General features: G+C 37.6%; 2 protein-coding genes across 2 annotated transcripts in view; both read left to right on the top strand.

The window, feature by feature from the left end:
• LOC104822387 (formate dehydrogenase, chloroplastic/mitochondrial) overlaps window positions 1–2,590 on the top strand; it is a 2,851-nt gene extending 261 nt beyond the window's left edge. The window contains exons 2-6 of the mRNA XM_010553595.2: window positions 1–91; window positions 1,052–1,226; window positions 1,307–1,417; window positions 1,485–1,914; window positions 2,003–2,590. Coding sequence (XP_010551897.1) covers window positions 5–91; window positions 1,052–1,226; window positions 1,307–1,417; window positions 1,485–1,914; window positions 2,003–2,354 — 1,155 coding nt within the window. The 5' untranslated portion in view covers window positions 1–4 and the 3' untranslated portion in view covers window positions 2,355–2,590. The remainder of the gene's footprint in view (window positions 92–1,051; window positions 1,227–1,306; window positions 1,418–1,484; window positions 1,915–2,002) is intronic.
• Window positions 2,591–5,329: 2,739 nt separating this feature from the next.
• LOC104822386 (serine/threonine-protein kinase HT1) lies at window positions 5,330–8,590 on the top strand. Its single transcript, XM_010553594.1, has 6 exons — window positions 5,330–5,855; window positions 6,747–6,868; window positions 7,062–7,258; window positions 7,629–7,803; window positions 7,945–8,079; window positions 8,219–8,590. The coding sequence occupies exons 1-6, from the start codon at window positions 5,519–5,521 to the stop codon at window positions 8,423–8,425; spliced, it is 1,173 nt and encodes a 390-aa protein (XP_010551896.1). The 5' UTR covers window positions 5,330–5,518; the 3' UTR covers window positions 8,426–8,590.
• The last annotated feature ends 516 nt before the right edge of the window (window positions 8,591–9,106 follow it).

The raw sequence follows: 9,106 nt of genomic DNA, 5'->3' as shown, positions 1-9,106 counted from the left end.
TCCGATGGCGATGCGAGCAGCGATCAAATCCTTGGTTTCCTCTTCCTCTTCTTCGACCCCATCGTCCGCGTACCTCGCGCGTCAGCTTCATGTAAGTAAAAAAAAAATCGCTGGATGCTCTCTCTCTCTCTCTCTTGAGGTTTAGTCTGTTAATCAAGGGGTTTTTTGTTGGCTAATTGCGGTTTTCGCAAGCTGATTAAGTGGTCGGTGAAGAAATCGTGCTCGATTGAGCTCTATTTTGCAGTTTTCCGCGAGGCTTTAAGTTAATCGTTGAGATGAAATTAATCAAAATTATGGAGCTCTATTTATCTTTCGTCTTGCTAAATTTCCTATATTCCGCTTTCTTTTTGCTCCCCTTGTTTTTGCGATGGTTTTATCTGCTATTTCTGACCGTAGATGGCCGAATATGGACGGCTGAGATTGAGTATTGTTAACATGCATGACTCGGTAACTAGAGTTGGAAACTTCGTTTGCGTGGATCCTCGGGATGTTTTATTCCGAAGCGTGATGAAAATATGAAAAGCTTTTTTTTTTCCGAATCAGATCAGGTGGTGCATGACTGAGACGTGTAACTGATATTAGGACCTAGGAAGGGACGTTCACGCGTTGTCCGCTTCCGAAATCTAGAACTACACGTAGTCTCTGTCTATAACTGTTGAACGACACGATTTCCGGAATTCTTCTTTTTTTTGGGTCGACTTCTTGCCGTTCTTTCGTAATTTAGATAGGGCCGGAATTCTTAATTTTGGGCCATTTGAGGCCTTCATGTGAGCCTGGTGATCTTTTTCATTCAAATTATAAAATTAAAGCATGGTTTATGGATAGCATACGGATCCTATGTACCGAAGAAGTAAGCTCTACGAGACATGCATATCTGTAACATGTAATTTATTCGAGTATAATGGGAAAATTCTTAATGCATATTAATGTATGTGTTTGAACGTATATACGCTTGATTCTTCAAAAGGACATTTTCTTAATTTCTATCCATTTTCTATATCCTTTTGGTAAGTGTAATGTTTTCATTCTTTTTTTAATTAATGCGAAACAGGCTTCCTCCGGTGATAGCCAGAAGATTGTTGGAGTTTTCTACAAGGCCAAGGAATATGCTGCGAAGAACCCTAATTTCCTTGGGTGCGTCGAGAATGCGTTAGGAATCCGTGAGTGGCTGGAATCACAAGGCCATCAGTACATTGTCACCGACGACAAAGAAGGCCCGCACTCCGGTAAGTATGCAACAGTAGAATCTCTTGTCCCGGATATCATCACATTTTGACAATGCCACTACTCTCCTATTTTTTTGCAGAGCTCGAAAAACATATCCCGGATCTTCACGTCCTGATATCGACCCCCTTCCACCCCGCCTACATGACCGCCGAAAGAATCAAGAAAGCCAAGAACCTGAAGCTTCTCCTCACAGCCGGCACCCGCCTACATGACCGCCGAAAGAATCAAGAAAGCCAAGAACCTGAACCTCCCCCCCCCAGCCGGCATCGGCTCTGACCACATCGACCTGAACGCTGCGGCGGCTGCAGGCCTGACTGTGGCCGAAGTCACCGGAAGCAACGTGGTATCGGTTGCAGAAGACGAGCTCATGAGGATCCTCATCCTCATGCGTAACTTCTTGCCCGGGTACCATCAGGTCATCAACGGAGAATGGAACGTGGCTGGCATCGCCTATAGAGCGTACGATCTCGAAGGGAAGACCATTGGAACTGTCGGGGCCGGAAGAATAGGGAGGCTTCTGCTTCAGCGGTTGAAGCCCTTTGGCTGTAACCTCTTGTACCATGACCGTCTTAAGATGGAGACCGAGATGGAGAGCCTTCTCGGAGCAAAGTACGAGGAGGATCTCAATGAAATGCTCCCAAAGTGCGACGTCATTGTCGTCAACACTCCTCTCACTGAGAAGACAAGGTGCATAACACAACATGACATCTCCTCTGATCAGTTGTTTTTTTTTTGTCCAGACACATTGTGTGATGAATGAAAGGGCTTGAGACAGGGGGATGTTCAACAAAGAGATGATAGGGAAGATGAAGAGAGGGGTGCTGATAGTGAACAACGCTCGGGGAGCCATCATGGACAGGCAGGCGGTGGTGGAAGCGGTGGAGAGCGGTCACATCGGTGGCTACAGCGGCGACGTGTGGGACCCACAGCCAGCTCCAAAGGACCATCCGTGGAGGTACATGCCCAACCACGCCATGACTCCTCACATCTCCGGCACCACCATTGATGCCCAGATACGGTATGCGGCGGGGACAAGAGACATGCTGGAGAGGTACTTCAAGGGAGAAGACTTCCCTGCTCAGAATTACATCGTCAAAGACGGTGAATTGGCTCCTCAGTACCGGTAAACTTTACCCATAAAAGGCTTAATAAAAAGTCTTCGACGTGGGCCCGTAATAATAAAAAATACTAAAAAGTCCTCTCTCTTTCTCTCGATTTTTTTTTTTTTTTTTTGGTATTCCTCTTTCTCTCGAGTTGGGCAAACATTAAAGAAAAAATGGTATGTAATCATGTCTGTATGGTAATCAAACCATCAATCATGTGTACGGAATTTCCCACTAATGGCCAAAATAACTTCTTTATCTCTTCCTTCCACGAATTTTGCGGATAATTTTTATTCTTTTTTTTTTTTTGCTTTCGGAGAACAGAAAAGCTTTAGAGCATGTGGGCCTCATCGGGTCCATTGTATTATTTCTTGAGGCATATTTATTTTGATTATAGAAAACAACACCAAAAAATGTATCTTAGAAAGTGGCCCAGTTGCAAAATAGGCCCATAACTTTCTCTTGAAAGTATGGGCCGTCATGCAAGCACAACTATACGCGCACAACATATTTATATATAGAGAACACAAAATTAGCTAAATGTGATATTTTTATATACATCTTTTTTTTTAATTTGACGAAAAACTACACTTAAATTCAAAATTTTTCAAATATTTGTTAAAATTAATAATAATTATATATAATTATTATTTTCGTTAAAAATTTTCGAACTCTGTTAACTAATACGTTGACATGCATAGTAGTTACACTGATTACCTAACTAATGCATTAGTTAATAGAATCTAAAATTTTTTAAGAAAAATGATGACGTAGATATAATTACTGTTAATTTTAACAATTTGTATAAATATTTGAAAAATTTTGAATTCAAGTGTAGTTTTTTGTCAAATTAAACATTTAGCTAATTTCGTGTAGGAAAGTATTATTTTCCCTTATATATATATATATATGTATATAGTCCAGTGATTTTGGCAAACCAGGAAACCTGGCGCGTGAACAGACGTAGCTTTGTTTTGTTCGTCCATCAAACATAAATATTTTTTTAAGGGATTGTTTCAACGTTTAGATGACTAATAAACGGACTGTTTCGATCTCAAATATTATACTTATTGTAGGAATTTGAATATTTTTATAACTCAAAACGTTATAAAAAAAACGGTACTTTTCATTTGAATTTCTTCCAGATACATAACACGTTAATATTATCACACAACACCTCCAAGTTAATGTTAATTTGAAGCTATTATTAATTAAAAAACACATATATAATCGCCAAAATGGTTTTCTGAATACCCACAGTTTTGTCGAAATAACGCATAAGTTAACTATTATATATATATATATACAGTTAATATACAAAACAACCAAAAAGAATGAAATCAGAAACCGTGGGACTACAATTTGTCGTGCATACGTACATATATATGAGGGATTGGCTCTTGGCAACGGATAAGGGCTTGCTACTTGCTAGTGATCTAACCTTTTATTCGGACCCATGTCACGAAAACGTCGTATAGGTTATCTGTTTGTAGTCCCCATGCAAACTTCTCGACTCCTCTTCGGTCGTTTCCTTCCCCCCTAAGGCGGTCAACAATTTCACGTGCATGTTGATGCACATCAGAAACGGCTTTCAGAGTAATGCAATATTATATATATATATTATAATCTAAAAAAAAGAGTAAAAAGTAAGCACAAGGGAAATCAATGAATTAAGTTAATTTCATATGTTTGCTCATTTTCCCTCCTTATAACGACCCAACTATTTTCTTTCTTTCTTTTTTTTTTTCTAACGAAAGCTAGTGCGACCCGACTAAAACAAAAATAAAAAATAAAATGTTTCACCACTTTAGGCACACGTTTTCCGGGGTATATCTATAAAGAATAACTATATATCGCATAGATTTTACCAAAATAAATAAATAACTATCATATGGTATCGTTAAAACAAACCACAGTCTTATATTGTTTCTTTGTCGGCTGTCTTCGAGTGTGTAAATATACGCAGTTAACTTATTTATTGACCAAATTAAACCACAGGCGATATTGTCTGCTTGCCAAATGATGATAAACTGAATACAATATTTAACTATTGTATATTTAGAAATATACGTGAGTAGATCATTTTAATATAATTTATCTATGAAATTTTAGCACTTCTTTACCACGGGTCTTGAAATATAATTTATGTAAAAGAAAATTGACAGCAAAGCTTTATTAGTGGGAATATTGGAGAATATAATATGTATACCCAATTTGGATAGATCAAACGGTGAAATGGAAATGGAAACGTCTGTGTCGCTCTGAATTCGAACCTCAAGTTGGGAAAAAAGCATATAATTCAAATTATATGGCTAGCTTCCGTATCCGATGTTAGTCTGAACTTCGGTCCAGATGCTCGGTTATAAATAAATAAAAAAAAGAGTAAAAAAACTAAACAGATTCGACGACAAAAAATAGCTATTAGCATTTAGTTATAAAAAAGGTTAGCATCTCGACTGTACTAATATAGTTTGTTTCACGCAAAATATATACCAATATTTTTAATCATTTGGAATAAGATGTTGTGAAATGATACTGGCATTTAGTTATATAAGAAACAATCAACTGAAGGCTTTGACCAGCAATCAAAGTAAAAAAGCATGGTTTAATGACTTACAATTTCGTCATAATATGTGATTTCAAATACATATTAGCTAAGATATTAAATACATCGATAATTTGGAGTAAAATATATAAGTTACTTCAAGCAGCTGAAAACACAAAAATATTATATATTTAATGCCTTGAGAGAATTTCAGTAGGCAGCGACAAAATTTAAAAATATAAATATATGATGTAATTATGGACATTATTTTAATTAAGACGCGCATATTTTAGGCTTTACGGATTAGTGTTTTAGTAATAACAAAACTTAATATATGGTAATTATAGAAACTGTGGGATGGAGACGACACACGTCATACGAGGCAGAGTCCATATGGTCACGTGTAAACTTCGTTCCAAAAAAAAAAAAATCTGGATGGCCCCAGAAACAGAAGTGTTCTCACCCCGCAACCCCACTTCTCCTTTACTCATAGCAGTCCGGTCATACGTACGGTCGACCGGTCTATAAATAATGGCACATCCTTGGCCGAGGAGAAACAAAACTGAAACCCATTTCTGGAGAGCAAAAAGCCCATTTCGATTCTTCCTTTTTCTCGGATTCTTGATTCTTGCTATGTCGGAAAATGGACGGCCGTACTGAGAATGGAGGAGAAAGGTACGTGAGAGCGGACCGGATAGACCTGAGGAGTTTGGATGCGCAGTTGAAGAGGCATCTGGACAGAGCATGGACGATGGAGAAGAAGACAGAGGGAGACGAAGGCAACACCGGCACCAACCGGTTCTACCAACATGGGCAGGCGATGTTGCGGAGGCCTGTCGGAGCCGAATCTCGGGATAAGACGGCGGTGAGAAGGCGAGAGTGGGAGATTGATCCTTCTAAGCTCATCATCAAAAGCGCAATTGCTCGTGGCACGTTTAGTACTGTTCACCGCGGCGTTTACGACGGCCAAGATGTTGCCGGTACTACTCTCTTCTCTCTCAAATAGGAAATTTTGTTTTTTCTTTTTGGGCTTTTAACCCAAAGATATTTCGTTTCTTTTATACCCTTTTGGCTGAAAAGTAAAACCCACTTTTCAAAATCTTATTGTTTTTTTTTAAATTCCAAAATAATATCTGAACTTTTCAATTTTCACAAAATAAAACTTAAACTTTGTTTTTATCAAATAAAATCCTAACTTCTAACTTCATTTTTCAGTAAAAAATAAACCTGAATTTTATAATCTTTGTAATTTTTAACCTTATTACTAATGTGACGTTCCGATATTGTGACACGTAGATGATGATGTGTCAAATAAAATCAAAGTGTTGATTTGTCACGTAGGATGTCGAAACGCCACGTCAACAATAAGGTTAAAAATGACAAAGATTATAAAGTTGAGATTTATTTTTTTACTGAAAATGAAATTGAAATTTTATTTGATAAAAAACAAAGTTTAGATTTTATTTTGTAAAAATAGAAAAGTTCTGGAATTATTTTGGAATATTCCTTTCTTTTTTCGGAAAAATAAGTACAAGGTTTACTCAGTGCACATGTCCTATGTTTTTCCGTAGAAAGTAGTACATGTAACTATGCAAGGCATGTACTAGGTTTCACATATATACATGTCCTATGTTAATTGAGAGTTCAATGATTGGATCACGTCCATTTTAGATAGCCGACTGTAAATCTTTTGCTTGAATGATTGGGGAGAGATCGATCCACCAACAGAATATTACTATTAATTAATGACATTTATGGGGATTTATCGAGAGTAATGAATCCATTGCTTAATATTTCAGTGCATATTTGGAATTCAATTTATTAATTACTTGTGATGTCGATCGAATGAAAATGTATAAACGTGGAAACAGTTAAACTGCTTGATCGGGGAGAAGAGAATCACAGGTCAGCCGCTGAGATATCTTACCTAATTGCTTCTTTCACTAAAGAAGTTACTGTTTGGCACAAGCTCGACCATCCCAACGTAACCAAGGTACATATATACACATACACGCGACCACAAGTATTATGCCTCTTGATGGCAGGACTTGTGGCCTAGTGGTACGGGTACTAATTCACCAAAGATATGGATTCCATCCATAACTCCAGAGATTTTTGGGTGCAAATACTATTGTTCCAAAGAAACTTTGTATCATTTGTTTTTCTTTTTGTGGTCGGTGGCCAAGTTCATAGGAGCGATGATTGGGACATCAGAGTTGAAAATACAGACAGAGAATGGACAAATGAGATTACCGAGCAATATGTATTGCGTTGTCGTGGAGTACTGTCCTGGCGGCACGCTCAAGTCTTACCTCATCAAGAGCCATCGCCGCAAACTCGCTTTCAAAATTGTCATCCAGCTTGCCCTTGATCTCGCCCGAGGGTATTTATTTCCATATATACAAGTATTTGCAATCATATGCATACGCGCAAACATACAAATATACGTGGTCATGCGTATACAAACTCATACACTTAGTTTTGCTTGCTAGCTTCCTTGCTTTATGTTTTTTTGTCGATATCTGATCAGCGTGGTTTGTGCATTTACATTTTTTCAATATAACGAACCATGCATAAATCAAGTGGCGTATCTAGAAAAATTTATTACTGAGATGCTAATAATACGAAGAAAAAAAATATAGTGTATTAATAAAATGTTATTGGAGTGTGATACTAATCTAGATCTCACTATGTAGATTTTGATGTCTTGGTTCATGGGTTTGAACCCGTTTTCTCATTGAATTTTCTCATAGGTTGAGCTACCTTCACTCGAAGAAGATAGTCCATAGAGACGTCAAAACTGAAAACATGCTTTTGGACAAGACTCGTACCGTCAAAATCGCCGACTTTGGTGTGGCACGGCGCGAGGCTTCCGATCCCAACGAAATGACCGGTGAGACCGGAACGTTGGGTTACATGGCACCCGAGGTACTCCATTACTTTTCTTAATTAATTCTCATGATCTTATTGTATGGTCAGTGTATGAACAACACATCATTGATCGATTAACCCTTTTTTTTTCTCTCTATTCGATGGCTGTGTTAATTGGAAAAAAACACAAACGATCAGGTTCTAAACGGGAATCCGTACAACAGAAAGTGCGATGTGTACAGCTTCGGGATATGCTTATGGGAGATATACTGTTGCGACATGCCTTATCCTGATCTCAGCTTCTCCGAAGTCTCCTCGGCCGTGGCCCGACAGGTATATATATATATATATATACACATATATATCATGAATGTACCTTCTGTCTTACTTGCGGTTCAAGCCTTATTATGATATATGGCTATGGATAAAATGAGAATGAGAATGAAACGTGGGTATGATGGACATTGGACAGAATGTGAGGCCAGAGATACCGAGGTGCTGTCCGAGCAAGTTGGGTCACGTGATGAAGAGGTGCTGGGACGCGAATCCAGAGAAGAGGCCGGAGATGGAAGAGGTGGTGGCCATGTTGGAGGCCGTGGACACATCCAAAGGCGGCGGAATGATCCCTCCCGATCATCCACGTGGCTGTTTCTGTTTCCCTGCTCTTCCAGGGCCATGACGAGGGGTTACATTTATTCATATATATATATATATATATATAATTGTCAGCTTAGATAAGAGACATGTTTCACCACCAATAAAAAAAAAAGATTCACATGATAGTTTCAGAAATATTTATTGGATATATTACATATATATTGAATCTTTTATTAACTTTGTATACCCAACGAAGACTTCGCAGATGGGCCTTCTTTGTTGTTCTGGTTTACAAAGGCTGTATGGGCCTCCAAGTTTGTATTGTGAACAAAATATATATATAGTATTTGTTAAATTTATTTCTTTCGTCCTTTTTCGAAATAATTATATTTTATATTATGTTCTAACTCAAAATCATCCGATCCATGATTCCCGAAATCCTCCTACAACATAATAATCCAAGATTACCCTTTTACTAATCTTGCAACATAATAATTCTCTCTCGTGTTTGATGCGTGCAAACAGTATAGGTCGCCATATTAAAAAAAAATAACAAAGAATACATATAAAAATGGATTAATTGCTTTAAAATTGTACTTGGATTTCTAGCTTATGTGAAGATTTGATATTTGACGAAAATATTAATTATACATACATCTTAAATCAGTGTGATAACGCCATTCCCATAATTTTAATAGTGGGCCACACACTCCTACACATATATATATATATATATATATATATATATATATATATATATATA

Source organism: Tarenaya hassleriana, unplaced genomic scaffold (assembly GCF_000463585.1).
Source record: "Tarenaya hassleriana unplaced genomic scaffold, ASM46358v1 Cleome36, whole genome shotgun sequence".
NCBI classification, from domain to species: domain Eukaryota; kingdom Viridiplantae; phylum Streptophyta; class Magnoliopsida; order Brassicales; family Cleomaceae; genus Tarenaya; species Tarenaya hassleriana.
Note: the sequence above shows the minus strand (reverse complement) of the source record. Positions and strands in the feature narration are given on the sequence as shown.